General features: G+C 52.0%; 10 protein-coding genes across 10 annotated transcripts; 5 read left to right on the plus strand and 5 right to left on the minus strand.

The window, feature by feature from the left end:
• Positions 1-220: 220 nt before the first annotated feature.
• P152DRAFT_108633 (mitochondrial carrier) lies at positions 221-1,648 on the minus strand. The gene is made up of 3 exons (XM_033673610.1): positions 1,113-1,648; positions 1,010-1,058; positions 221-961 (listed from the first exon to the last, which is right to left on the minus strand). The coding sequence occupies exons 1-3, from the start codon at positions 1,371-1,373 to the stop codon at positions 297-299; spliced, it is 975 nt and encodes a 324-aa protein (XP_033537671.1). The 5' UTR covers positions 1,374-1,648; the 3' UTR covers positions 221-296.
• A 1,849-nt stretch (positions 1,649-3,497) lies between these two features.
• Positions 3,498-4,154, plus strand: P152DRAFT_478637 (uncharacterized protein; the record flags this gene model as incomplete). The annotated part of the gene is made up of 1 exon (XM_033681668.1): positions 3,498-4,154. The coding sequence occupies one exon, from the start codon at positions 3,498-3,500 to the stop codon at positions 4,152-4,154; it is 657 nt and encodes a 218-aa protein (XP_033537672.1).
• Positions 4,155-4,271: 117 nt separating this feature from the next.
• P152DRAFT_454289 (mitochondrial peroxiredoxin-like protein Prx1) lies at positions 4,272-5,559 on the minus strand. Its single transcript, XM_033678565.1, has 4 exons — positions 5,344-5,559; positions 5,092-5,273; positions 4,691-4,994; positions 4,272-4,630 (listed from the first exon to the last, which is right to left on the minus strand). Exons 1-4 carry the CDS (start codon positions 5,507-5,509, stop codon positions 4,497-4,499), a joined length of 786 nt encoding a protein of 261 aa, XP_033537673.1. The 5' UTR covers positions 5,510-5,559; the 3' UTR covers positions 4,272-4,496.
• A 197-nt stretch (positions 5,560-5,756) lies between these two features.
• Positions 5,757-10,266, minus strand: P152DRAFT_478639 (uncharacterized protein). The gene is made up of 2 exons (XM_033681669.1): positions 9,992-10,266; positions 5,757-9,928 (listed from the first exon to the last, which is right to left on the minus strand). Exons 1-2 carry the CDS (start codon positions 10,028-10,030, stop codon positions 5,984-5,986), a joined length of 3,984 nt encoding a protein of 1,327 aa, XP_033537674.1. The 5' UTR covers positions 10,031-10,266; the 3' UTR covers positions 5,757-5,983.
• Positions 10,267-10,423: 157 nt separating this feature from the next.
• Positions 10,424-11,844, plus strand: P152DRAFT_108791 (uncharacterized protein). Its single transcript, XM_033673611.1, has 3 exons — positions 10,424-10,680; positions 11,254-11,586; positions 11,644-11,844. The coding sequence occupies exons 1-3, from the start codon at positions 10,618-10,620 to the stop codon at positions 11,689-11,691; spliced, it is 444 nt and encodes a 147-aa protein (XP_033537675.1). The 5' UTR covers positions 10,424-10,617; the 3' UTR covers positions 11,692-11,844.
• A 2,663-nt stretch (positions 11,845-14,507) lies between these two features.
• Positions 14,508-17,385, plus strand: P152DRAFT_108813 (uncharacterized protein). Its single transcript, XM_033673612.1, has 3 exons — positions 14,508-15,831; positions 16,119-16,831; positions 16,892-17,385. Exons 1-3 carry the CDS (start codon positions 14,721-14,723, stop codon positions 17,321-17,323), a joined length of 2,256 nt encoding a protein of 751 aa, XP_033537676.1. The 5' UTR covers positions 14,508-14,720; the 3' UTR covers positions 17,324-17,385.
• Positions 17,386-18,535: 1,150 nt separating this feature from the next.
• Positions 18,536-19,801, plus strand: P152DRAFT_388566 (glycoside hydrolase/deacetylase; the record flags this gene model as incomplete). The annotated part of the gene is made up of 3 exons (XM_033675934.1): positions 18,536-18,832; positions 18,885-19,148; positions 19,202-19,801. The coding sequence occupies 3 exons, from the start codon at positions 18,536-18,538 to the stop codon at positions 19,799-19,801; spliced, it is 1,161 nt and encodes a 386-aa protein (XP_033537677.1).
• A 3,000-nt stretch (positions 19,802-22,801) lies between these two features.
• On the plus strand, positions 22,802-23,862 carry P152DRAFT_427772 (nucleic acid-binding protein). The gene is made up of 2 exons (XM_033677307.1): positions 22,802-23,150; positions 23,211-23,862. The coding sequence occupies exons 1-2, from the start codon at positions 23,003-23,005 to the stop codon at positions 23,705-23,707; spliced, it is 645 nt and encodes a 214-aa protein (XP_033537678.1). The 5' UTR covers positions 22,802-23,002; the 3' UTR covers positions 23,708-23,862.
• Positions 23,863-24,361: 499 nt separating this feature from the next.
• Positions 24,362-25,614, minus strand: P152DRAFT_491930 (uncharacterized protein). The gene has a single exon (XM_033682174.1). It carries the CDS (start codon positions 25,374-25,376, stop codon positions 24,819-24,821), a length of 558 nt encoding a protein of 185 aa, XP_033537679.1. The 5' UTR covers positions 25,377-25,614; the 3' UTR covers positions 24,362-24,818.
• Positions 25,615-27,698, minus strand: P152DRAFT_108984 (uncharacterized protein). Its single transcript, XM_033673613.1, has 2 exons — positions 25,957-27,698; positions 25,615-25,903 (listed from the first exon to the last, which is right to left on the minus strand). Exons 1-2 carry the CDS (start codon positions 27,500-27,502, stop codon positions 25,854-25,856), a joined length of 1,596 nt encoding a protein of 531 aa, XP_033537680.1. The 5' UTR covers positions 27,503-27,698; the 3' UTR covers positions 25,615-25,853.
• Between the last annotated feature and the right edge of the window lie 26 nt (positions 27,699-27,724).

The following is a 27,724-nucleotide window of genomic DNA, read 5'->3' on the forward strand; positions in this document are numbered from 1 at the left end:
TGGAAACGCGACGGACCTGGTGGTCGGTGGAATAATGAACTGGTATGTATAGGACAGGAGACTGTGAACACTGGAGATGAGACAGATAGCGAGATCTATTGCGAAACCATGGTGACAGGAAGCAGCGACTCTGAAGTCTCATGAACATCGACATCGAAAAGGGCAACGGAAGAAACTCGACAAAAATGCCCTCTTGCGATATGTATCTGTGTGCAACCTACCTCTCTATACAAGATACGGTAATATGACCATAACTTTGGCCTCCAAAACTCAAATCTAAGGTCCTCCCCCCCAGTCTATCCAAACGCCTTCGTCAACATTTGCTGCGCCAACTCTACCCCTAAGAACGTCGCTGCATTCGCCGGCACCGCCCTCGCGATCGCCGGCCCGAACCCAGGGAAGAACGCCTTCACCCCTCCCTTCCCATACAGCTCTCGGATCGTCCCCGAAATCGTCGGCCGTCCCTCTGCGCTCTGCAGCCGACTCTTGATCGTATCCACGGGGAACACCGGGATCCACATCGCCACACCGGCCGCTCCGCCCGCCGCGCACACCGCCGTCAAGCTCAACTCCCCGGGATTCCCGTTCGCGTCCTTCGGCGTCAACCGCCGCTTGATATACTCGTACGAGGCGAAATACGCTGCGCTGCCGGGCCCGTCGCGCGCGAGGGTCATGGCGCTCCCGCGGAACACGCTGCGGACGCCACCCTCCTTGTACAGCTGGCGGACGACGTCGAGGCCGCCGGCGTATTTAGGCTTCTCGCCGGGGGCGAGGGTTTTCTGGCCTTGGATCTGGAGGAGGACCTTGACGCGCTCGAAGGGGGCAGTGATAAGGGTCATGGGCATGGCGGAGAAAAAGCCGGCGGCGGAGATTTGGGCGATAGAGAATTGGTTGTTTTCGACGGTGGAGAATGAGCGGACGAGTTGTTTGCCGACGTCGTAACCCCAGAAGCTGACGGCGACTGGGAGGGTTAGTTGAGGGAGTGTGAATTAGGAAGAAGGAGACGTACACATGGGCGTTACGCCGACGAGAGGTGCGGAAACACCTGCATAGAGCCCCTATCTCAGATCAGCGTCTTGTTTGATACCATCCGATGTTCATGAACGGCTTACTCTCGCCAACCCTTCCCTTGCAATCGTCTTCCTCACGACATCGATCGCCCCGCTATACACGCCCTTGTCCGCCGTCTGCATGCGCACCTTCACCAGATCGAACGGATGGCCCACTACCACGGCACAAAGACCGCCAACCCCGCCCGCGGCGAAGGCCCGTAGGCTCTGGAACGAATTCTTGGTCGCGACGACGACATCTTCCTTCAGCTCTTCCTTGGACGGCAGGGCGTCGGACTTGGGGAGGGAGGGAGTGGACGGCATGGTAACCGTGGGAGGAGAGGGAGAGCGGGGAGAGTCGGAGGTGTGCTCTGCGGAATGTTTTCGCGGGGTCTTCTGGCTATCGGTACCGGAGCAGAGGGGAGAGGCGATGGGAAGATGGGGGGTGGTCGCGAGGGGTCAATTGAGTCGGACTATGGACAAGAAGGTGAGGTTCAGGTGTAGAAGAAGACGATATCACATTGACGATGCAAAAATTCTAGCTATCCCACGACGGCATCGGCGATATCCTGGCATATCCGGAACTAATCGAGGCGTTCGGGAGTACAGACCCTGAGCGCCCTGGGATTCCCTGAAAGTCTAAGGAGGCTGGGGTTGGTTTTGCCGAAACTCGAAGCTGCTGTGGTTGGCTGGGAAGCATATGGAGAGGTCACGTGCGCATCTCACCTTTGACCTTTCCCTCGGCAAGGCAAAGATCCTCCCATCGGAATCCATCCGCCGAGTTTCTTTCTCCAGTTCCCCAGTTCTCACGTCACCCGTATCTCCAATTTTCGGTCAAATGGACATGGCCGATTGGAGGAATTCTGATAACTATCATGCGAGACCCGGTTTTCCTGTTCATGCGGATATGCTTGGTATTCCTCTGTCGGGATTCGGGAACCCGTGATGCCGTGTCATCTCACTCAACAGCTGGTTACTATCCATTATTATATGGTACCGACATCATCGATATCTCGTCCAAGTTCCATTCCAGCAGCTTCAAATTCCGCCAATGTTAATGGTTTGAATATCAATGGCTAGGTTTAGCCTATCGAACGGTCTGAGTTCATGTCTTCAAAGTTCCTACAGTCAACTGCATTCACCTCCTTCAGTCTGTCATTCAGTGTCATATACATTTCATTGCAGTCATATCTTTCAAATCGGGTTGATATATTAAAATTTTAATTGCTATTTTCTTTTGTAAATTCAGGTTCCGTCCGCGACACTCTCACCGACGACGCAATCCTAGAGCTCATCTTAGCTACAGTCCCTCTCTAGTTTCCATTCATAGGAAACAAAGAGGGCTATTACTAGATCCAGGCACTGCGTTGAGCAGCGAGTTATTTTCCTGGGTATACAGGCCACCGCTATGTCAATCGCCCGGCGCATAGCACGGTGAACATAGCGGAGTGGCCTTGGTGAGGCTCATCTTAGCTTCATTCCTCTATTTCAGGGAACTACTAGGACCTGGGCATCAACCATAAGGTGTGAGCTCTTCACCGGGGTATATATGCCACTCTTCCGCTGTGTTGATCGCCCGGCGCGTGCTACCGCGGCACGGTGATCTAGCATAGCCTACAACTTATCTTAGCTTTGTCCCCCTATTTCAGGAAAGTACTAGACCCAGACACCACGTTGAGGTGTAAGCTTTCAACCTGGGTTGGGCCGCACCTCCAAGGATCGTGCAGAGGGCTGGCGGCGAACCAGCAGCAGGCTCCAGGACGATCCTGGTGGAGTGACTCCAAGAGCTTGTCTTTGCTTCTTTCCTCTAACGAGGGGGTACTAGACCCGAACACCACGTTGAGGTGCAAGCTCGTCGTTCGGGGAATACTGTCAGTACGAGGTAATTCCCAGGGAATTCTCTGCTTCGTTGCGCATTGTCCTAGGACTTGTGTCCTGGTTAGTGCCTGGAGAAGAAGTAAGCTCGAGAGATGTGTTTTCATTGTTCCCAATAAAGCCATTGTCCGGCCCTACCAAGTTTGCCCACGTCCAAAATTTCATTGTTCTAATTCATTCCATTTGTGTAATCACAATATTTCTGTCTTATTGGCATCCAATCTAATAATCCGAGGAGATATTGATGTGCCGGAAATGGAAAGTCAATTCGAGATTCCAATTCTTTATTGACGGACCATTCCAGCAACAACGGATGCGGAATCGTTCGCAACAAAGACAGACTCTCATGACCTCCCACCCTCCCACCCTCCCACCGAAGTTAGAATGCCTGGAAGTGGAAATGCTCTTCCTCGCCACAGAAACAGGAAAAGCAAACTTAGAGGACCGCCAGAATATTCTCACGGTCATTCCACAGCCACTTAGGGCTCATCTCATCATCCCCTCCGTTTATATCATAAGAAAATCCCCTCCCAAGTCGGATTCTTGAGTCCCTTCACAATCAACATCACCAACATGTCCGGCACAACAAGACCGAACGTGGCCGAAGTCCAGGGTCGCCTTATTGTCGAGAGGTCCAGGCGGGAGACAGCCGAGAGTAGGCTCGTCATCGCCGCGCGAGAAATCGCGAACCTCCTCGCACAGCGAGACGAAGCCCAGGGCGTCATCACCGGGTACATGGACGACCTCTTTACCGAACAGAGGGCCACGCACGCGCTCTCCCGTGCCGCCGACCAGATCCAGCAGCAATATGACGAAAAATGCCAGGAGATCCGAGAGATGAAGGCCAGGTTACCGCCGAAGACGCCGTGGTGGGAGGAACGCGAGGACTGGATCATCGAGGAGGATCAGTTTGGAATACGGCATTTTGTGAGGACGGAGCAGGTTGAGGGTGTGGGGGAGGTTCAGTTGAAGGATGCGGTGCCGAAGGGTTATGTGAATGCGAAGAAGACGGTCAGGATCAATGCGTCGGATCATCATGGGAGAGAGGAGAAAGGAGCCTTGCCGTATGAAGAGTGGTTGGCGGCAGAGGACGAAACCGAGGATAAAAAGACCAAGCCTAAAAATCCTAAGCCTAAAGCGAAGAGTCCCCAGCCTAAAACGTCCGGGAAGCCCAAAGCGCAAAATACAGCGCCTAAAGGGCCCGAGAAGCGTCGATCCTTCTTTAACTAAGAACCCTAGGTCTCCAAAGACGAGGTCTAGATCTAACAGCAAGAGGTTTATCCCAGGGGAGCAATAAGGATAAGGACGAGAAGGGCAGGGGTTCGGGATTTCCAGAGAATCTTGATAGCTTATATCTGAACGTCGAATGTACTGCGTACTCTATGTCTAGTTATATTGAAATGGAACTAGGAATTTCGCAACTCCAAGACACTAGCATATTTAAGCGGTTTTGAAGGACAGATGGATCTACGGTATTTTATCGGCTTAGTGTCTGAGCAATCTATTTATTCCTATAAGCTCTTCTGTTGTATTCATGCATGTCTAAGAACGAACAAGCGGTCTCGAACGAATCTAGATTGTAGTGAATCGAAGATACGGCTTGACCTCCCTCACTTTGCCGAATTTCTTCTTCGCATCCTCCGTTGAGACCGTAGGCGGGACAATAACATCGTCTCCAGTCTGCCAGTCAATCGGCGTAGTCACACCTGTGCATCTATTTAGCCTTCCCAAAATCCTAAAAGTTATATAAAGCATAGAAAACTCACCCTTCGTATCCCCCGTCTGTAGCGAGTCAATCACCCGCAGAACCTCCGCAGAATTCCGTCCCGTTGACGCCGGGTACATCATCGTCAGGCGGATCTTCTTCTGCGGATCAATGACGAACACCGAGCGGATCGTGAACGCGATGCCCTTCTCGTCGATGTTGTCCAGATCCTGCTGGTCGACCATGTCGTACAGAAACGCGACTTTGCGGTCCGCGTCCGCGATGATCGGGAATTGCAGGTCGGTCTTGGAGACCTCGTTGATGTCTTTGATCCATCCTGCGTGGGATGATAGATCGTTGGCGGACTTAGATAGTATTAGGGTTGAATCACGAAAATAACTAGAGTGGACGACTAAAATGGGAAGGATGATGGGATAATGATGGGGAACGGTGGCTACTTACAAGACCGATCATCTTGACTCCTCGGCTCTCGAACTCATCCTTCAACTTCGCAAAAGCACCAAGTTCCGTCGTGCAAACGGGGGTGAAGTCCGCCGGGTGCGAGAAGAGAACGCACCACGAGCTGCCAATGAACTGGTGGAAGTCGATATCGCCATGAGTAGTCTGCGCCTTGAAGTTGGGTGCTGAACCGAATGTTAGTTCTCTTCTTTCATTTAAATTTTTAGGAAACCAAGAAAGCCTGCTGGTACATACCGACTGATCCAAGACGTAGTCGAGGTTGCTCTACAGGAGTGGTCAGGAACCTGCGTGAGATGGCAGCTCGCTGCAGTTGGAATGTTGACTGGAATTGATGGCTCAATGGGGCGCGGATGGTTGATCGCAACACACGAGGTGCGAATCCGGATGCGTATGAAGCCATCGTTAGTTACCAGTTAGTGGTTTCTGCTTGAAGGTAATGTTTGACTTTGGATTATTATCGTCCTCCATGAATCCGGTCATGCAAAGCATCATCAATAGCGCAATTTCCATAGCCCCGACTTATTTCCGGACCAATCAGGATCTGCTCTGGTGGACTTCGTCAAAGAGTAAAGAAGCAATCGATGGCAGCAAGTCGAGGTATTAGGTTAAGTCAAAGGGATATAACAGCAATTTAAACATCAGTTAAGGTTATCATTAAAGTCTTCGATATGAACGAACATTATAATTAAAGCGCAACCAACTGGCAAACCAGTAAGTGCAATTCCTATGTTGCCAAGGAGATACCCGTGGACTATGACGGTACCCTTTTTCGCCTCTATATATCCCATACTATCAACCAGGATAGATCCCAAAATGCCAAGCATCCTATATACACACGTCCGGAATCAAACCCAACTCCACTCCCCAGCATCTATCAATCCCTCAACCCAAACGCCTTCCTTAGCATCGTGAACTTCTTCTTCTTCCCCGTCCGCCCAGTGACCGGCTCGCTAGCGTGCGACCCCGTCTCATCATCGGCAAACGTTACCGATGCACCCTGTGGCGTCCCATCGGACGTGTTCGGTCGTTCCTCAGCCGCCTCGCTCCTTTTGGGCGTCGGTAGGGGCCAGGAATCGGACGGGACCCGCGGCTGCTTCGGGCGCTTGTGAAGCTTCGGGCTCCGCGAGGTCGGACTCAACGGCGTTGGTTCATCGTCGGTGTTTTTGGGTGGTTGTTTCAGCGCGGACTTCACGGGCGTGAGGGGCTGCTTGTCGGCCGATGCGACCTGAACTTGCGAGAGTGGGCTCTCGTCCTTCTTCTTGCCGAGGCCGAAGAAGCCGCGTTTCTTCTTCTGGTACTTGGCTGGCGCGTGTCTGCTTGCCTCGAGCCCGTTGGCGCCGTTCGTGGCGGGCTTGCCGTGGGCGGCGTTGATATCGTCCGAGGTCGGGATGCCGGGACGGCTCGTCGATCGGTCATCATCGCTCTCTTCGTCTTCGAGCTCGGTGCTTTCTTGGTCGGCTTCAGTGGTTCTCCTCGGAATGCCACGGACAGGAGCCAGGTCGAGCGGTGGGATGACCTCGTCTTCATCATCGGAATCGACGATTCGGGAAGTGAATGTGGCTCGCATTGGCCGGTCGTCGTCGCCCTCGTCGCTAGAATCGGCGAACCGGCTCTTGAACCTTAGTCCAGCACCCTGAGCCGCCAGAGCCGCCGGAGTCTTATTTTTCTTCTTCCCCTTCCCAAAGCCTGGGAAGAGACTCTTGGATCTAGCCGGTTTAGAAAGAGAGCTCGTATCCGACGATGCGCGCATCGTGGACTTCATCTTTCGCGAATCGCTATCCGGAGGCGAGAGCGAACGTATCCGAGCCATATGATTATTCGCTGTCGCTCGCGAGCGATCGTGGCCCGAATCACGCATCGTCCGTCGCATCATGAACCGACCACCACCCCCCTCCAAGGACCTAGGTGGTCGACTTCGCCGAAAGCTGCTGACTGAATCGGCAGAATTGGAGCGGATCAGCGGCGGTGGTGTCGCTAGCGGTGCCGCGGGGCCGGTGGCCGCCATGGCGGAGACGGGCCGTGGCGCTGTGGTTTTCGGTGGTGACATGCGTCGCTTCTGGAATGTACCTCGCTGCTCACCTGGAGGTGGGGCGTGCTTCGATGCCGCCATGCCAGTTGTAGCGCTGGTTGGGCGCATTGACTTGCGCATGGGCGGCACATTCTCCGGTTCGACAGAATCCACATCGATTGCCCGCGTTGGAGCCGCTCTTGGCTGGTGACCCGGGCGCGAATTCTTTGCCTTCCTCTTCCGTGGCATTATCTCCGTTTCCAGCGGGGTATCAGGCTCAGCCGCAGGAGGGGCATGTTGGGCATGTTGGAATTGCATCATCCCGTCCCCTAGCGCCGATGTCACAATCCCTCGCTCTCGCTCTTGTCTTTGTTGCTGGACGATATCGCTCCAATATGCCTTCTCGGCCTCCCAATCCGTCGCCCCAGGCCTCGGCCGCACATCCGGGACATCTGGTCCTGTCGACGATTTCGTTTGTGAGGGGCCGACCTCCGGGTTGATCAAAGTCCCTCGTCCGGTTGCGACGCTAGGATTAATCACGATGGCATCCAGCGAGGCAAACCCGCCCTCGGCATCGGAGATGTCTTCCGCGGCATCACTGTAGATACTGCTGTCGTCGGATGAATCCTCGTCTTGTACGCTAGAGGTATCCATAATTGGAGGCGCGGGTTCTACTCTAGTTGGCGTGTTAGCTCCCCGGACATATGAGGGCTCCTTGGCGGAGAGGTCGAGTTCCGAGACCGACGCAGGAAACTCGCCGGGCATAAAATACCGTTCCTTTGATTTAGCTTGTTTTTCAGGTTTGGGGGTGGCTGGTGATATAGCGATAATGGGGACTGCATTTGAGGGCTCCGGTGTGGTCGGCTGCCCCGCCGAATCGGCCTCAGGGATGGACGGCAGAGGCACAATTTCTACCACTGGCTGCTCCTCACCTTTCGTCAGGGTGAGGGCTTTCATTGACTCCGTTACCACATCTAGGTCACTTCCAGAAGTGCTAGTGTCGGATTCGTAGCCAGTCCCCTCGACAGATGTGACCTCGGGGGCTAACGGCACGTTCGGATCAATGGCTTTCCTAGGAGCCTCAGACTCTTGTCGAACGGCAGGCTGTTTTCTGGACGCAAAATCTCGCGCGATGATCCCCGCAACAGCATGATCATTTGAAGAGTCTAGAGATCCAATGGAATTATTCATCGACGATGACACCGTCTCCGTGACCTTTTCGGCCGGGTCGGACTCCAAATCGCGATTCCGCCTTCCGCGGATGCTTCCAAAGGATGGCAACGCAGGGCGAGGCTTCATGAACTCGTGGTCGAAATCGTCATTGTCGATCGGTGAGGAGGCGAGCGGGCTGCTCCGGCGCTCCGACTCAACATCGGGGACGAAGACGACAGCTTCTTGGTCAAAGCTGACACGGGCCCCTTTTCGTCTCCTCGGAGAGTCGGGTTGAGCTTCTGGAGAGTCGCCCGGGGCGGCTGTTGCGGTGTGCATGGTGTCCTCGGGTGACACTGCGCGAGAAGGGGAGCGTTTGAGGGCGGATTTCGCGGGCGATGCGGAACGTGGTAGAGGTTGGTGCCGGGTCGGTGTAAGAGTATTGGTCGCGAAATGAGCTTGCCGCGGTGGGCTTAGCGATGCTGCTCGGGAACTATGGGAGGATGTGGATTCGGCGCTTTCTGGATCTAAAGACGCGGGTTGTGGCCGAGGCCTGCTTCCATCAACTACCAAAGGTGGTAATGTCCTAGGCGACACCTGTTTCGTACGAAGATTATCATTGACTGCCGCCACTAGAGGCAGGTGTTCTTCGGGCTGTGGACGGAGTTCAACCGGCTTCATCGGTTGCTGCTGAGACTGCCGTTCTGGGGACGGTGTAATATATTCAACATGGGGTGGCTCTTCAGGCGGCTCAACCAAGACAGGTGTAGGCTCTGGTGAAAGTGGTTCGGCTGGCTCGATTGAATGATGTACCGCAGTCCCGCTCGGTTTAGTTCTCATAGTGCCAGCCGTATGTTTCGTGCCTTGCTGCGCTTGTGCCAGTCTCTGCTGGGGCCTTTTATAGACTAGTCGTTCCGATGTCTCTGCTGGGGCGTGTCTAGAAACCATCAACCCCGTAACTGGAGAGCCAGTAGGATCAGGTTTGACGGATGGCGTCTCCCTAGGCTTCAAGTCGGTGATGACAGGCGCTGTAAACCATCCTCCTTGTCCTGTTCGATACTGTGCGGCGGGAGGACTGCTCGGTGGTGATATTGGCCGAGAGAAGTTTATCGATCGTTGGCTTCCCTCGCGCTCTAGCTCCGGTACCTGAGATAGGCTCGACACGCGAGGGTGTCGAAAGTTCTGCGCCGTACGACTTCCTCTATCCATGCTGGAACCACGGCCGCTGGGCCGCGTTGGAGATGATAATACTCGCGTTGGGGATTGCGCACTCGATGCTCGTCGGTGAAGTGTGCCGTCTTTCTCCACCTGCTTGGGCAACGGAGGAACTGGGGGAGGCGCATCCATATGTACGCTGGGGCTCCGGTTCGGTGACTGGCCCCGGAATGTCCTCTCAGTCATCGACCCAGTGCTATTCTGCCTCTGCAGTCCCGCTGAGAACGGTGCCCGTCCGCCGCTCCCACTGCTCCCAGCCGAAGATGTCGAGTCGCGTCGCAGGATTCGTTTCGTTTGGACACTCGCAACGTCTGTCGGCGGCGTGACGTGGGTTCGAAGCGCAGTTGCGGCGGCGGCGGAAGATAATGATGTGCTTGAGTTCCGGCTCCTCATGAAAACCTGCGATGCAGCGGTTACTGCATCTGCAGATGGTGGCGCACTCGGAACCTTCAACGGATACGTTAGCTGCCCGTGATCTAGCATTGAAGTATAATTCACTGGTGGACATACGGAGTGGCTGGAGGCACGTTTTCGGTGGAACAGCGACATCTTCACGATGGTTTGCGATCGTCAACCTCTTGGTTTCAGCTGGAGATAGGAACCAAAGATGGAGTTGCAAGTCGCGCAACGACTATGGGCCGGCTGATGTCATCGTCGACGAACGAATGAAGGGAATCAATCAATCAATGGATTGGAAATGAATGGCAGCGCACACGCGTATACAAGAAATGGATTAAAAGGTAATATGGTGAAGCCGAGCGAACGAGGAACAGAAGAGGCAAAAGGGTTGCCATAATAGAGGCGAGAGAGATTGAGGATATCAATGGCTTTGTCAATGTGAGAGAAGTTGGTGATCGCCATTTCGATGGATCCCAGCAAATCTCCACCAAGAATTCCTTCATGACTCGAATCATACAGAACAACCATTGATACTTTGGCCCCCATAAGATTGACTTCGAGCATCCTATTTTCTCTCTCTATATACTGTAGGTACTTATTCAGTATCAAAAAGTCGAGATTCACGCAATATTTGGACTTGGGCGACATCCCGTCATCTCCGAAGGCACATTCGGTCATGGTGTGGCTTCAATAATGAGTTCGATGAGACTGCTGCTTCGCATCCCCCCATACCTATCATGACCTACTGTACCGATATACATCTCCAGTTCTCCACGTGTTTCGTTGATCGTTCATCTATGGTTAGAGTTTCACATTTTCTTAATCGGGATAGTGCAAGACTTCCAGGTCCAAATCCATATCGATGTCGGAATGCATACTGCATATGATGTCGGCCTCGAGGAGTCGTGCTATCCAGTCACAATGACCCGGAACCTCTCGGCTCCAACGGTCAAGCCGCGCAACATTCAGCTGTTCTTCTGGAAGGCTGTGAGAAGGCTCTGCAATTGGCTTCGGTCACATGCAAGACCTTCGGGTCCGTTCGGTTGAGGCGATACCTCTTCGAACATAATCCTGCGATGATGAACGCGACTGGTCCTCTTGGATCTTGCATGCCGGGGATGGACCCGAACCTAGAACGGACTGGTAGGTTCTTCAGACAATATGGTCTTGTCCATCCCACGGAAGTGGTTGTGGGTATCGTGTTTCCTAGTTCTCCAAGTCTGATGTCGTTTTCGTCCTTTCATGTCTGGTTTGGGTGTGTTATTGAGAAGACGGAAGTGTGACTCGCCTGTGACTGGAAACCAAGTCCTGATCCGAGAAAGCAACTGCGGTAGCATATCGATCAACTGGGGCGCTGATATCCATCCGAGCAGACCATGAAAGACATTCGCAGTGTAATGTCCCTCGCCGCCACGAGATTGACGGAAGCTGCGCTTGCATATCCGGCAGACTGCTATGCCAAAGACACGTCGACGACTCCTTCGCCTTGTCAGACGTTCGTACAGCAGCGGATCGACTCTCGAATCAATCGGGCACCAACCTGCCCTTTTCATGAGGCAACGTGTGAAGGGGAAGCCATCGACCTGGACTCGGGTTTCATTGATTCAAGCACCCATATTGGCATAAACTATCCCAGCTCGCAACGTATCAAACCGAAAAAGGTGACTACAAGTTCGGTGATGTCTGTTGACCAGCAGCTAGACCTGGTGAGAGCCATATAGGCTGCTTCCTCCCAGCTGAACGCTTCTCTGACAACTCTGTAGGTACTTCGGCGCATTCGCAGGACCCCTAGGGATGGTGAATTTCCTTAAACCAGAGTCGGAATCTGAACTGTCTGATGCAGCTACGACATTTGTCTTATCGAACCTAGCGATCTATACGGAAAAGGTTACAGGTTCGTGATACTGGGCTTCTTCCATGGTCGATATCCGCGGACTCTATATCCGCACTCCAAACACGAATGGCTGGTACTCCGACCGCATCATGTCTGTTCTCGGATGCACGGGGCGATGCCAATTTTGCCACGGCGCAAAGTGCACTCCCTTGTCTGGATTCTTCACCTTCGATCCCCAGAACAGCACCGGACTTGGACTCGATATTTCCCAGCAGGCAGTGTACTAACGCGTATGGCAAGCTGCATTGACGTGCAAGATCGTGACCCATCCTCCTTGCAGACGAAATGCTCCTTGCGCAACAATTCGTCCGAGACCCAGGCCGCCTCGTCTCCTCTCCCGTATGCCCCGACCAGTGGCAGCAAGAGATGGAAAACCTGCATAACCTGGCCTAGCCATTCTACAGTGCGAAGTTGTGGAATACGCCGCGTCGTCGCACATCACCGTCCGCCCAGGTAAGAGGGTGCTCGAATTCCTCCGGAAACCGAAAACGGAAAAGATGAGACGGCTGTGTCGCCAAATCAAGGGGCGCAGCGCCGTGCACACGAACTTCAGCATGCTTGGACTCCTCACTATTGTCATTACCGGTACCGTCATCATCCTGCTGCACATGTTCATCGAAGACGCTGTGTTTTGGGTGCGGAGCCGGTCGGCTCTAGGGTATAAACTCCGTCACAAAGAGCGGGAATGGAACGATGGTTTCGTGTTGTAATTGCAACGCGCTGCCATAGATAGAGTAATTCATAATGATTGGGAAGGCTTGGACGGGCAGGCTTCTGTTACCAAGACGTTTGGTATATCGTTTTCGAGCCTGCCCGAGTCGCCGGTGGGTGGGCATACCGGGCCGTATCATCTGGTACGACAAGATGGGCGGAAAGGTAAATAGGTGAGGGTTGAGCTGACTGAGTTCGAAAGGAGTCGGGGGCATTTGTAGCAGCCGAGTCGGGAGGCAGTGACGGGGGGGGACGCATGGCTGACGGTCTTTTATGAAAAATATGTTTTTTTTCATTACGTCTGTCAATTCGCGAGCATGCTCATCATTGTCTTAGAGCGAGTGTGTTTCCCATCTAATCCTTTCACCGTTCCGAAACGCCGTATCGCCGAGTCCGTTGCATTTTCGCCAATCATTACTCCCGCAGAGAAATCCGCAGATACCATCCTGCGTCCGAGATCTCTAGGCAAATTTCATTGAGTTTTTCATGGCAGCTACATCAAGTCAGTCGGGTTCATCGTACCAGCATGCAGAACATACATCTCATGAGTTCTCGCTGCTGCTCCTCCTTGGATGGCTTGTTTGGTTCCTTCGTGGCCTCCTTCTTGTATAGGGGGAGGAGGGTGTCTTTGCTTGTGGTTGAGCTGGCGGAGGACACCACCGATTTGCTGTCGAAGGACTTGCTGTCGAAGGACTGGGTGTTGTTGGAGGTGTATGTGTTGGAAGACATGGTGAAAAGGGCCTCTTTGTGTGGGACACTGGTTGGTTTTATGGAATATAACTTGGACTTGTTGTTAAGGATGCGAAGTGGGTTGGTATAATGTTCTTGCGGTTGCTTGCTGGAGGACCTTGAATCCATTGAAAGGGAGATTTCACTGGTCTTATATACTTCACTCTCCCTTTGCAAGACTTCAACTAGGCCACCTAATTGTCCTCCGAACGATAGCTCCGGAATGTGTAAGCATGTGCTTTTCTGCTAACTCCTATCCTACTAGAACGTATGTCAATTGGCGCATTACGACGTTTCCAACTCCGTATTTGTCAAATAGCAACGCCATCGCTTGCATCAGCATGAAGCCTTGTCAATTCGACGCCCTAGGGCGTCGCCCTACCACCCCTGTATGATAACTGACCACTAGGGAAATTCAGTGGAAAGACTATGCCTAATCAGTTCGACGTTGGATATTCTAGCCAGGTACGCGTAATACTGCGGCCTCAAGATACTAGTTATCACCACTCGATTTTTGAGATAAAAAATTGCTGATCGGATTCAGGGAGAGTAGAATTCCCAATTGGTGAGTCACCGATATCCGGCCGTCGTCAATTTCTTGCTGGAGGTGGCCGACTTGGGACATCGCAAATGGTACGGTATTCCACTCCGAGTATACCGTTCCCGTATATTTCATTCCTTACCGAGTCCGAAGTTTGATTTATCAGCGCTTCCAAGGCGCCACATCGTCATTGGGATGGAAAAGTTACCGGCTTGCATATTTCCCAAACTTTGGTGTATCGAGTCGCTATTATTTTAATCATCCGCACTGTCATTGAGATATATCGGATCTTAATGTGCTGCTGCGATGGAGGGAACGCTACCCAATTAGCTCACGGGCAGATTCGGAGCTCGGCTTCGGAGCTCATTTCGGACGATATCCGATCGTACATGAGAGTTACATCTCATCTCGCTTGGTCGAGAATGATATTGGCGTCCTTCAAGAAACTCGCTCGAAAGTCTATCGCCTTATTGTCATCGTCATCGTCTTGCGACGTTAGCCCAATCACTGATGCGGCGCGGATAGTGATGTTTTGCTAATTGTTGCTAAACTCTGTTAACAACCTCAGGTGCTGACGCAAAATCCAAGATTTCGAGGCACCAATGTACCAAGTTTTTGATTTGTCACCTTCTTCTTTCGTCGCCTCCCGTCCTTGTCAAATGAAGGAAAGAATACAGCTGTCTAAGTTCATTTTTGCGGCCCGTGGGTGTGTCCCATCTCATTACTGAACTCCGAGGATTGCTGGTCGCGTACGGTGACCAAGTGTCGCTTCCGGCATCGGGATTTGACGACACCTGCCACGCGTGCCTTAGGCGTCATCTCCATCGCAGCTTAGGCAGCGAAAGAGCCTCATCACCCTTGGATTAATACCTCCTATCGAGTATCAACCCGATCTGGGATCAAGCATCGTCAGCCTTGCCGCACTAAACGCTGCATCATCAATAGACGTATCACCTGCCTCCGACATGTCGCGCCTATCCTTCCTCCAGAAGCGCAAGGCGCCCCCAACTGACGGGCCGCGTGTGAACACCAAGAAGCGCCGCAATGGACAGCTCCAGTCTTGCGAACCATGCCGCAAATCCAAGCTGCGATGCGACCATATGATGCCCGTCTGCACCCGTTGCGAACGACGCAATCGGTCTACGTTGTGCGTGTACGCAGCGGCTCCGATGACACGCACTACGCGTCAGAACAGCTCATCATCGGTCGCTACGGCTTCAGTGACGGGCTCGTCGGTTGTGCTGGTAGATCAAGTCCTAACGCCCCGGGATACTCCCGCTGCTGGAAGCAGTCAAAGAGATACGGATAGACAGGAGACGCCTGTGAATGCCACTAGACCTACCGGGGATCTTCCACCGTCCGCGTCCATGGCGTTTGAAGGCGTTTCAGCCCCACGGAATATCTTAGGATATATGGGCTCGACATCCTACTCGTCTGTGTTTGAGGAGAATCAGGGGACGCTCGGTATCGAGCGAGATCCGGAAGGCGAAGACCTGAGGCATGAACGGCGATCGAGTCCTGCGCCCGTCTTGGACTACCAGATCCAACAGGGAGTCGACGTGCTCAAGCTATTCAAAGACCGAGCATTATTTGACAGATTCAGCAAGAGATGGTTCGCGATTTGTCAAGGCATCGTTGTTATCGAGCCGGTGATTAAACAATTGGCGGAAGGCTTATGGGCGACATACGGGATGGATTTACGGGATCAAGACCCGGCGAAGCTACAAGCCCTTTCCCAGAAGATCTGGAACAATACCCAGCAACCGCTGAAGTTTGACGGCTCATTCTCTGCACGGCAATGGATTGGATTGTCAACGGGAGAGGGACTGCGATGGGAATCGGTCGCACTGCTACTCACCACCGTCGGGTTGCTTTCGTCGATGCTTACGGAATGGGATCCGATCTTCACGAACGAAGACGGATCGCAAATCAGTAAAGTGAAGCTGACTCGTAAGATGAGCGCGAATTCGGACGCTTGCTTGATGTTTTGCAGGACAGCCGACAGTTTGAATGATCTTTATCTGTGGCTTTTGTACGAGAGCTGCATACTCCAGACTATGGTGACTGGTAACGCTTGTAAGTGGGTTTTCAATCGATGGACAATGGCCTCGGAGTTCGGGATCATGTACTGTGCGGCTTAAGTATGCATGTGTTCCCGCTCGTAAAACAAGGAACGGCGTTCGTCTAGGACGATTCATTCGCGCTAAATTCGCTACCGAGCTCGTTTACGAGGACATTATTCTGGCGTTCGGAATAGAGGGTTGGACACAGCCTTCATCACGCTCCAGTCTTTCATACACCTTGACGAAAGCTTCTGTACATCTTCGATACAGACATCTGGACTCCGCTGACAATATCTACAGCAAATTCCGTATGGAACAGGTCCGGCGAAACCTTCAACACGGCTATAGCCTTGGGTTTGCACCAAAAGTTAGAGCCGGATAAAGATATTCCTTTTTTCCTTGTAGAGCTACGAAAGCGCACTTTTGTCGCCTCATATTCTTCCGACAAGGCACTCTCTACCTTCTTCGGCCGTCCCCCGCGGCTTATCAAACGGTACTGCATGCTTCAGGTGCCTCTCGATTTAAGTGACCACGACCTGGTCTCCGAAGGCGAAGAGCTTCGTCAGGCGCTGGCATCCTTGGATTCCGAGGGGTGGAATACGTCGGGGATAATTAATAGAGGCACATGGGCTCGGACATACCTCTACGTGTCCATGATCAGAGAAGATATCTTGGAGCTCGCGCTAGGTGTCGACTCTGGTGACCTCGAAAAACGCGCGGGAGAGATTTCGAGGCTCATCGGTGAGAAATATCTAAAGCTACCGAAGCATCTTCGAGTCGATTTCGATACCGCGTTTGGCCAGCGATTGCCGCCATTAGACTCGCTCCGGTTGGCGAGCACGCGGCTGAACTACATGTCCACTGAACTGATCCTGGAGCGCGTCTTGATCAAACGCGCCGGCGCTGGGACGGAGAAACTCGTGCAAATCGCGAAACGGGCGTTGAGCGATACATTGACCATCGTAATGCGGCGGGATCTCATGCGGGACCTGCAGGCCGAAATCTCCTATTTTGTAAGTCCCTCTCTCACCGTTTTCGCCAACGACAGGCCTTTCGTCCTAATAGTCTTGAAGATGGCCGCCCATGGCCTCCATAGCGCCGCAATCCTCGCCGTCGAGCTGCTTAAGCAAGAGCAATCCCCACCCGACCGCGTTCGCGTGCTCTCCCGCTCCGAAACGGTCCAAGGCCTCAGCGTCTTCGTCTCATGCCTGGGCTCAATTGACCAGAGTGACGGGCACTACGAGATTCTCCAGCAAGGGCGGCGATTCTTGAAGCGCGTTCTGGACACCGTCTTGACGCCGCCAGCGCGAGAAGCAACGTCGTCGAATACCGCCACCTCGCAGACGACGTTGGATGCGCCGGAGATTCTGGCAGCGCCCACGTTTGAGCGAATGGACTGGAACGTCCCGATTGGGTTCGATGCGGATGTGGATTTTCTAGAGTGGTTGGACAATGTGGATTTGGGACAGGGGCAGTTTGGGGAGGAGGCGGCCAGGATGTTTTGATCACTGCAGATGGTTGCAATACGGTTCTAAGTCACATAACTCACGACAGCTTCGTGGAAGAATCTTGATTGGGATATTATTCCGATGCAGCTCACCAACCACCCGAATTCATGCTAGTTCCATGTTACTCCTGTTCGGTCTCGCGCTGTCCAACAGTCTGGTTGCTTCGGTGTTTTGTCTGAAACACATGTACGAGCGAAGGCGACTGCGGAGAAACCGTAAACAACCGTAATGAAACAATGCATGACAATAATAATACCTCCCGTCGTCTATGATCATTAATACCATTAATACACGTACCAGTACTCTGTGAATATTGAATAGACAGTCGGAGAGGTGGATGAAACATCGAAGCAGAGAAAACTCTTTCCAATACAAGATTGAAGTGTTCCCGGTGCCAAGCGCCAACTCACCCATCAGCCGATCTTCGTCCCGCCATTTATGTCTGACTTCGGGCTGTGTGAGATGTGAAATATCTCCTATGGCTCAATAATCCCAGTGCTCTCCCTTAACTTACCTGTTACCACTTAACAGTACGTCGTTCAATTTATGGTTGATCTTTCCCCCAACCACAGATCATCATTCATCCCAGAAAATATCACTCCGCATCGGCAAATCGAGCCCGACCACTCTCAGGCTAGCAGCCCCTTAATCGGAACTAACAAGAAGGCCGGGTGGCGCATCCCGCTCTCCACCGTCACGTTTCGCTACATGCATTGCTGTCTCATTGACGGACGTGCCCCTATGGAACAAGATTATTTTTGGAGGGTTCAGGTAGAACTATGGGGACTAGAATGCACGCCGTGGTGTCATTGGAGAGACGTAATGCCTTTGTCAGCCTTGATCAGGTTTTATTCCTTGATATCCGTACTAGAAGAGTGCGATCTTCGATGATCGACGTTTGGCTCGGGTTTGTCGGAGTCTGGTATGAATTAGCTTTTCAACAACTTGTGGGGTATCCGTACCGTACCACAGTGCAGGATGTCACATATCCTTTTTGGAACTCTTCCAGGTCTGCACCGTTCTCTTTAATATGGATTCGAGTCCTGCAATCCTTTCCTCTCTCGGGCAGTAGTTATTCGTTTTCTATATTGCGACTGCGCATTTTCGTCAGCAATTGCCCATATTTTGGTTGCTGAGTCTATCGTTATATACTACAGTATCATTTCTATCTAATATTCCAACAAATACAGTCCAATCATGTTCTCCGGTATGAAAGGTTCTGTATTTATTGCGTCCCTGGCGGCGCTGCCAGCCTTCGTTTCTGCGCACCCAAATCCAGTCCCAGGAGTGCCGACACTCTGGGGTCGGAGGGCAGTGAAGAATGTCGATTCTCGAGAAGGATTCAAACTTCATCCGCAGAGCTCGGAAAAGAATGCTATCGACAAACGTGCGGCCAATACATACGCCGGGTCTGCACAGAGCGAGAAGCGTCAATCTGGAAACACCGACGGCCAATGCGGTGGGGAATTCGGCGCGTGTGCAGATGGGTACTGTTGCTCTGGAGCTGTGAGTAGAACGATATAGGAGGAACTTGTTGTTTCTTACTGACCGTGAATAGGGATGGTGCGGAAACACTGAAGAGTACTGCGCCGCTCCTGGCTGCCAATTCAATTGGGGCTCTGGCTGCGATACTCTTGTTGTTCCTGGTGGACCTAAGACGTCCGATGTTGAACGTACCCACGTCGGTTCTATCCCATACGGCGGTGAAGGCATTTACGCATGCACGGTCCCGGGAACCTTTGCGCTCACCTTCGACGACGGGCCATATCACTTTACCGGGGATGTCCTCGATATCCTTGATCGGTACAACGTGAAGGCTACTGTGAGTATTTCGGCTGCAGAAGGGGCCCGAAACTAGGCTGACACATTTTTTAGTTCTTCATGACCGGCAACAGCATCTCGAAAGGCCCGATCGATCAAGCAGGCCTCCCATGGGCTTCGATAATCCAGCGCATGCATAGTTCTGGCCACCAAATCGCTTCTCACACCTGGGGCCATCAAGCTCTCGGATCTGGCGCCGCCGCTCAAGGCCAGGACCCGCTCACCACCGAGCAGCGGCTGGCTCAGATGTACAACAATGAAATCGCCTTCAACAACATCCTCGGCTTCTTCCCCACCTACATGCGACCTCCCTACTCCGACTGCGACGACGCCTCCGGCTGCGCCGCCACCATGAGTGATCTCGGTTACCACGTTATCTACTTCGATTTCGACACCGAGGGCTATCTCCACACCACTCCGGAGACCATCGGAGAATCCAAGGCGATCTTCGACCAGCAACTGCCGCAGAGGAGCCCGGCGGATGGAGCCTGGTTGAACATCGAACACGATATCCACGAGCAGGTCGCGCATACCCTCACCGAGCACATCATCAAGGGGGCGGTGGAGGCTGGCTGGAAACTTGTGACCGTTGGAGAATGTCTTGGTGACCCTCAGGAGAACTGGTACCGGACGCTCGGTGCTGGCAGCACCTAATTCATGCCAGTCGTCTCACCCACCGCCGTCAATATTGACGAAACATGCGGTGGCTCATTGACCCAGACTTGCCAGGCCCCCAAGTTTGGAAATGACTCCCCTCGGAATAGTTAATGCAATCAATGAAGGATTAATATAGGATTGGATTTAAATTGGGGTTGGGGAGCTGGCAGAGTCCAATTGTTAATATAGGAGTGATCCGTCATATTTCTAATAAGTGCAAGATATGTATGACGTGGATGAAATCAAAACATTGGAATCAAAGAAATGAGAACTAAAAAGACAAAAATAGTGACCCCCATCAGGGATTGAACCTGGGCCACCGCAGGTCCGTCAGTCATAGGGAGGAGCACTCACTCCTTCAACCGCGGTCTGATGGTGACTTTATCATCGGATCCTTGATATGAAATCTCCAATTAGTAGGTATATACTGCATGAGAATACTGGTTCCATTTAGGTATTCACCTCATGGTAATAGTCTGGGGCCAATGTCTGCCAGGTGGTCTACGCCTTACCTTGACCAGGTGATATCAAGGTCGGTTTTGAGGATATCATCAGCGCTTCGCCAATGTTTGGATAGGCAAGTAGTCAATTTCTACCCGTCAGGATCGCTGTTGGCTAGATAGATATGGTACTGATATTCACATTGGCTGATGTCCTTGCCAGGGGTTCACGTCAGAGTATCACATATTGAAGGGGGAAGGGGAATAGATCGAAGGATGCTAAGGCATTTAGAGACATTCAGTGACCTGAGACAGGCATGATAGATATCTAATCCATTAGAATTCACGGGTTTAACCACTCTTGGTAACTGTCTGACCTAGGGACTCCCTTCCAGTTACAGCTCTCCTCTTCGCCTGGACAAGTGGCAACGTTGTTGCACACCGTGGTCGGGAAGAGAGGGGATACTGTTAGAGGTATTCTAGATGATCGACCTTGGATACAAAATTGGATAGGAGATGAATACGAGTTGACAGGAACTCGAACCGCTCTCGAGTACGATATTTGATAGCATTTGGAATTTGATCCATAGAAATATTCGTGTGAGAATGGTGGTTTTTTCTTTCAAACTAACAAAGCACAAAAAAAGGAGGCGTTTCTAAGTAGACATTGCGCAGAATAGGCTTGATTCAATAAAAAATAAGAGGCCAAACTTTTTGGTAGGTCTGATACTAGGCTGGAATAATACCATTCCGTATTGATATTCCTGACAGAATCATCATCATTGGATCCATGGCAGCTTCTAGGAGATACACACCATGGACAGCCGAGATCTCCTGGCATAGTAGATGCTAGAGGAGACAAACGACACCTCTCTCTATCTGGGAATCAACCTCCTGCGGACTTAATAATAATTAATAATAGGAGCCGCTGAATGGAACAGTCAAGCGAGCTGCAAGATAAATGCATCTAAGGAGAGGTCTCAACAGTTCAAGGATTTTCTGCCCTCTTCAAGCACCTCGCCAACCTCGCCCGCCTCACCAGCATAGAAAGCTGCAAAGCGATGCATGCAACCCAACAGAATTGCAGATCAACAGTTCCGGTGGCTGGGAAATGGTTCTACTTGGTGCAAGATATGACGACCAGCGCTGAACACGTCAAATATCTGGAACAGAGTGAGTACGCCGCATCCAATCGACAGACACCACGAGGTGTTATGCCGTGGTGAGTGGAGCTCGAGGCAGCGGTGGAGCGTCGTCAGTTTCGAAATTTGGAAGAGACGGAAATCGGAAGACACAACATGAACACGAGCAGAAGAATAATAATAGCTCGTTTCTATCACCATGGCAATTGCCGAGAGACGAAAACGATGGAAGAGAGGGAGAGTGAGGGAGCCAGGGAGGAAGACGGAGGAGGTCGGGACTCGGGAGAGAGTCGTCGCGTCTATTCTCTCACCTCGTCTCATATCATCACATGCATTGGGTTTCATGGGGCAGGGGCCAATGACCTATCCCAACACGGTATAGCGCCAGATCGATGCATGGCAACAGTCGCGTAAACAAAACAAATGGTTTCTGGCCCCGTCTTTAATCTCCAGCCTTCTCACGCCTTTTCCTGCACCTCTTCTACTCGCTCACTCCACTCCTCCCTCTTCTTCTTACACATTACTGAACTACTTATTCTCACTTCCTCCAATTGTACGGATTGTATTTACGTTACTGCATCTCAGTTCATATTTGAATAATACATCAAGCCCAACTACTTCTCCCAACTCTGGATTGACTCAACCGAGTTAACCCCCCAAACCCCCATTTCCCACCTCACCTTTTCCAAAGGAGCCAAGAAGTTCTTTCTTGTCTTCCTTTCGAATTGCACCGAAGGTTCAGTTCGAGAGGTCTACAAGAAAGAGCGACCGCGACTCCGCCAACCTGGACTTTGACGCTCGCGTCCCGATCCCCTTCAGTGTCTTCCCGTCCTCATACCGGAGCGACGCTGCCACCAAACAATCAGAGCAAGTCAAAGTTGAAGGCGAGGTCAAGCTCTCTTCGACTGAGTCTCAGCGCGTAGGACGGGAAGGTCACGAAGCGCGATATACAACTTCCTTCGCTGCCTCCAAGGACCCTCGGGACCAAAGATTCAGGGAAGACGTTCGTATCCACGAAGAGAGAGCCGACTTCCGTCCGCGTGAGGAGTTTGAGAACGTTAAACGGTACGTATTTGACGCGTGTTTCTCACCTGTTTCTGACTCGGGTCGTTTTCAACGAAATTGGCCGTTTGTTTACGATTCGCTATGTCTGTCATCAACCCCTATTGTGGGGACCTCGGGATCACTTTGGTCCTAGCTCGGTGTGAGGTGGCTGTTTGTTGTCCAAGCAACCGCACTATGCTCTTGATTTCTTCTCCCAACAATCTTATTCTTCTGTTCTAACATCATCTTTTCTGCTGGACAGATACAATCGACCCTATCAACGCTACGTCAACGCCCAGATCGACGTCCAGGACCGCACCTACGACCGCGACTTCCAAGTAGTCCACGGTCCAGCCACCCACGCCGCCGAATCCCAGCTCGACGTCACCGAGCAACAGTACCGCGAACGTACTCGTCCTCACGAGCACGACAACGCCGAGAACCGTTTCGGAGCTTCTTACGGAGCCGGAGCCGCTGCTACCGCCGCAGCACCCTACCCCGAGTCGAACCGCGAAGAAGTTCGCTACTCGTCTCGGTCCACCGTCGACGCTCCTCGTCAGCACCGTCTTGACATGGGATACTACGACGACGAAGGCCAGTACCACTCCTTCCGCCGCGGATTGCACCGAGCTGCGGATCGAGTCCTCCATCCCTTTGAACACCACCACGACCATCACCACCGCCACGGCCACGAAGAAAAACGCGAGCGCGTCGTTGTCCGTGACCGTGAACGAGACTCCTTCGACGGCCCTAGCCCCTCCTCCGCATCTGTCTCCGGAGCCGACTTCGCACCGCGTCCCACCGCCTACGCACCGCCAGCAAGGATGCCGTCTAACGCCATCTCCATCCCATGCCACCACATCCGCATCGGCGACCTGCTGATCCTGCAGGGTCGCCCGTGCCAGGTGATCCGGATCACCACGTCCAGCCAGACTGGACAGCACCGTTACCTCGGTGTCGATCTGTTCACCAAGCAGCTTCATGAGGAGTCGTCCTTCATCAGCAACCCGGGCCCATCCGTGGTCGTGCAGAACATGTATGGCCCGGTGTTCAAGCAGTACCGTGTCCTTGACATCCGTGAGGATGGCCGCGTCGTCGCCATGACCGAGGGCGGTGACATCAAGCAGGGTCTGCCGGTGCTTGACCAGAGCGATCTGTACAACCGTCTGGCTGACGCGTTCGATAATGGCCGTGGCAGCCTCCGTGTCTTGGTCATCAACGACAATGGTCGCGAGCTCGCCGTTGATTACAAGGTCGTCCATGGCTCCCGTCTTTAGGTGTGTTCTGCCTGAATGCTCTTATTATTCCTATCCACAAGACTAACCTCTCCACAGACATATCCGCCCATCGTGTCTGAATCTCCGCACATGTGACGATAATATGAGACTGTCAATATACTCCCGTTCTTGTCTTTGATTTTTCTTTGCTCTTGGTTAGGTATATACTTGACTGTTTGGCTTGCATTGCTGTATCGGCGTCATCATTACCCCCCTCGGTCAGCAAGACCTTTTCCAAGCAGGAGTATCGGGAGGCGTGCCTGCGGGTCCTAACTGGCCCAGTTTCGAGCCCGCTCTTGGAGCGTCGCGGAATTGGAAAATTCGGTTCGGGCATGGCGGCGTCGAGATGTGTATAGTTATAGGTAGTTGATGAAAGCATTGCGTCTTGGTCTAGAATCGTTTCCGCTTAAAGTGCATTATGACAGCGATGTCGTTTAACTGCAATTAGTGTTAACGCAGTAATGCATTGTCCTCCGCCCTCAATCAGAGATCAGATACCTGGAAGGTATTCCATGTTAGAATCCCGCATAATTATCGTTCATCCCTTTTTGCAGTCTTCGGTCCCAGTCACTGATAGCATCAGTCCAGCACCCAGATACTGGTATGACCAATAAGCTAAACGCCTCGAAGGCTCTGTATTCAATCGATAGCCCGTTCGAGTTGAAACATTTCCAATAATTTGGTGTAGAGGCTAATCCTGCCATCGGGATAGAGCCATATCGCCTGAGCCAAGTTCTCAGTGTTCCGGTCCCCAAGGGTCGTTGACAGTTTGCAATCTAGTTGCCTGTATTCTCCATCTCCTGAATGACTTCAACATATTTATTTTTCGGTCGGTCAATATCTCTCGATCCCACTGTCTCTCGATAAAACGGTCCTTCAATTGCAGGCGGCACGATAGTCAGGTCCTTGGTGATCTCGACCGCTTCCCACGGAGCAGTAATCGCGTTTTCTCAGTCAATGACGCTCAGAATGTTATACTGGCAGTCTACAATGTCGTTGCTTTTGTAGCGATCCGTATGGAACACGGAGAACGGGCCTTCTTGAAAGGAACATTGTCGGGAGGAGCTCGGAAGTCGTGATGGGAACTCCTTAATGGATAATAGCACCTCGTCTACAAGTTCTGGGGGCGTTCTTGCACGAATGGTGTTTTCGTTGAAGGGGGGAGCTTCGCTTGTTCTGCCCAGACTAGGAAAAAATCAGCAGCCGTGTCGATTGGGTCGCCAATGCCAGGAATCGGTCCTGTAGAATAGGTTCCATCGGGGAGTTTGATGATATTTCCAATCTTTGGAAACCGCACAGTCAGCTCAACCTGTGACGTATTAGTTTGATACCTTACTTTAATTCCAGCCATTGCACAATAAAATTTGTCCTTGAACTGCGGAGGCGTTTTGCCTCTATGTACAAAATAACTGCCGAATGAATCTATGGCGGTGTCGGCCGGAATGAATTCCATGATCATAAATGCCACACCGGCGACATTGTTGCTAGCCTCATACGCAAATATCTCTGAGACCGGAATCTTTGATCGTCCTCGAAGGACCTCGATTGCATGGATTTCGTGTATCAGACGCTGAAGAAACTCTCTGGTAGGTTGCTTGTGTTGAAGCCGTGCTATCCAACTGGTACCGTCGTCGAAATCGAGCCGCCGGACGATATATAATCCACCCATACTGTACTTGGTAGAGAGCTCGCAAGTGGTTTGACCATCATTCTTGGTGTGTTTCTCCTTGGCGTGAATAGTGAACTCCTTGAAAGCAGTCTAGTTGATTGGGGGCAATAAGCTCTCCACACCTTTATCAAACGTTTTCCAGTCCAATGTGTCAGGCTTCACAACCGCATACTAAGGTATCATGATGAACGAGCGCAACTCGCTGTATAAGTAAATAGTCGTCGAATATTTCCTGTGGTGGATACGGACCCGAGCCGAAGAAAGGTCTTGGTGAAGATGCAGGAAGAGTAGACGGAGCGAAACCTAGTGTAGACCGCGGTTGATAATCAAGTATAAACCCACACGCACCCAGCCCTGTGAGATCATTCCACGTGCCAATAGTTCCAGGTTGGTTCATCTCGAGGTACCCGTAGAAGTCTTTGTGAATAGCTCGTATTCCTAGAATGATATGGTCTACGACCGTAAGATCTGATCGTATTACCGCTGTTTTAGCTGGTCTCGATGAGATTCCCAGAAAGTCCTACAATCTAAAACTGTTGATCAGCCTAATTCTTCTCTGTCTCTAGCATATTATTCTTACCTGCATGCATCTTGACGTCTTCCACCCACCACTCTCCAAAGGCATCAACAACATCGTTATCCACTCCCATGACTCTCTCGTTCCTCTTCAAACCACACAGGGCACATTGGCCGCTTGAAGGAATCCCACCCTCCTCTTGCTTTAGCGACTTGACGGTCATATTCTCCTTGATATTAGGCACAGCAGCGAGACCTTGCCCGTTTGCACTTGAGCTTTTTGTCTTTGACACGAGCCCTCGGAGCCGCCCCACAATACCCTTCCATGCGTCAAGGACATCGACAACAGCACTATCTTCCCTCTCTTTCTCGCCTCGATCCACTCCGGCCAGTTTTAGCCCGCCACTTCTTCCACCTGCAGTGGCCGCGCCAATCTTCATCCCCTGTGAAAGGAGAGCATCTCGATTCCATCGTACTTGACGACCGGCTAGTATTCTTGCCAGGACATGGATAAGAGATATGTATGCCTTGATGAAATCCAAGGTGATATCTTCGGACAGAGTCCTTGTCCGCACCTCCTGAGGTAGAGTATTGAGAGGGGTAATTAGGTGCTTCACAACGAGACCCAGCAATGATACAAAAAGAGATAAGAGTACCGATGGAGGTGGGATGTTGGTCGGGGGTGCTGATATTGTTGGCTTACTATCCCTAACCATGATCTTCGGAAAAGGGCTAAGGGAGGATCTCATAACTGGTGGTGGAGAAACTGCAAGTTGTTCGAAGTCTTCCCAGGCTTCGTCTCGTTGCGGTGGCTTGGTTTCCGGCTTAGGGAACTTGACGGCAGGCTTTGCCTTGGTAGCGCCAAAGGATGGGCCACCGGATGCCTTTGACATATTCTTTGGGGGAGCTGGAGATTCTTCCCCCAAGTGACCAAGTAGATCAATGCTGTCGGTGGCCATTAGAGGAGGTGCTGTTCGGCTCTGCGCAATAGTCGACTTTGTTCTTGTTTCCTCCTTTCTCGGAAGGGTTGCCGTCTCTATTCGTGCTTCTCGGTGTTCCAGGACAGCGCTCGTTGGAGCGACATCTTCAAAATCACCAAACTCGGCATCTGGGTCATTCCAAACCTCATCTTCTACATCAAAAAGAACATTCGGATCCCTCGGCTTTGAGCGAGGAGGTGGTCTCTGCGCCTTTTCCTGCGACGGTGCAGTAGCTTGCCCCTGCTCTTGCCGCGCCTGTTTCCCCTGATGAGGAGACTCTGAAACCTTTGAATCCATCGAATTCAAGTAAATATCTGAATCCATATTGGCATCAGTCGTAATAGGAGCGGGAGACGCATCCTCGAAATCCCCCCAGTCGTCAGTGTCGCCGTCATCATGGTCGTTTCCTGGTGCGGTGTCTTTCATCTGCGAAGGTATCCCGCTTGTGTATGGTGGCACGGCCTTAGTCGCATTTTTTTTAACCAGATCACCCCCAATTTGGCCGCCTTCATCATTTTCAAGACCAAGAAGATCATGAAAAGCCGAGTTTGTGGTTGGTTTTTGGATTTTGCGAGCAGTCGGAATCGGTTCGTCGTCGAGGTCGTCAAGACCCAGAAGATCCATGGACATAATAACTACTTCCTTAACAAATTTCCCTTCCCATCAAATCCAAAAATCGGAACTTTTGATATTCAAATATTAGCTGATGCGACTTCGGCGATAATGTTGATGTTGAGGACGTCTCAGAGCAATGTTGTTAGGTTTTGCAGGTCGAATTTCCGAGCTTTGCAGCAGGTCGGCGGCGGCTTAGCAGGGAATGTAACGGTATCACCACAGCAAACAATACATCAC

The sequence above is a fragment of the Eremomyces bilateralis genome (assembly GCF_010015585.1).
Source record: "Eremomyces bilateralis CBS 781.70 unplaced genomic scaffold P152scaffold_2, whole genome shotgun sequence".
Taxonomy (NCBI): domain Eukaryota; kingdom Fungi; phylum Ascomycota; class Dothideomycetes; order Eremomycetales; family Eremomycetaceae; genus Eremomyces; species Eremomyces bilateralis.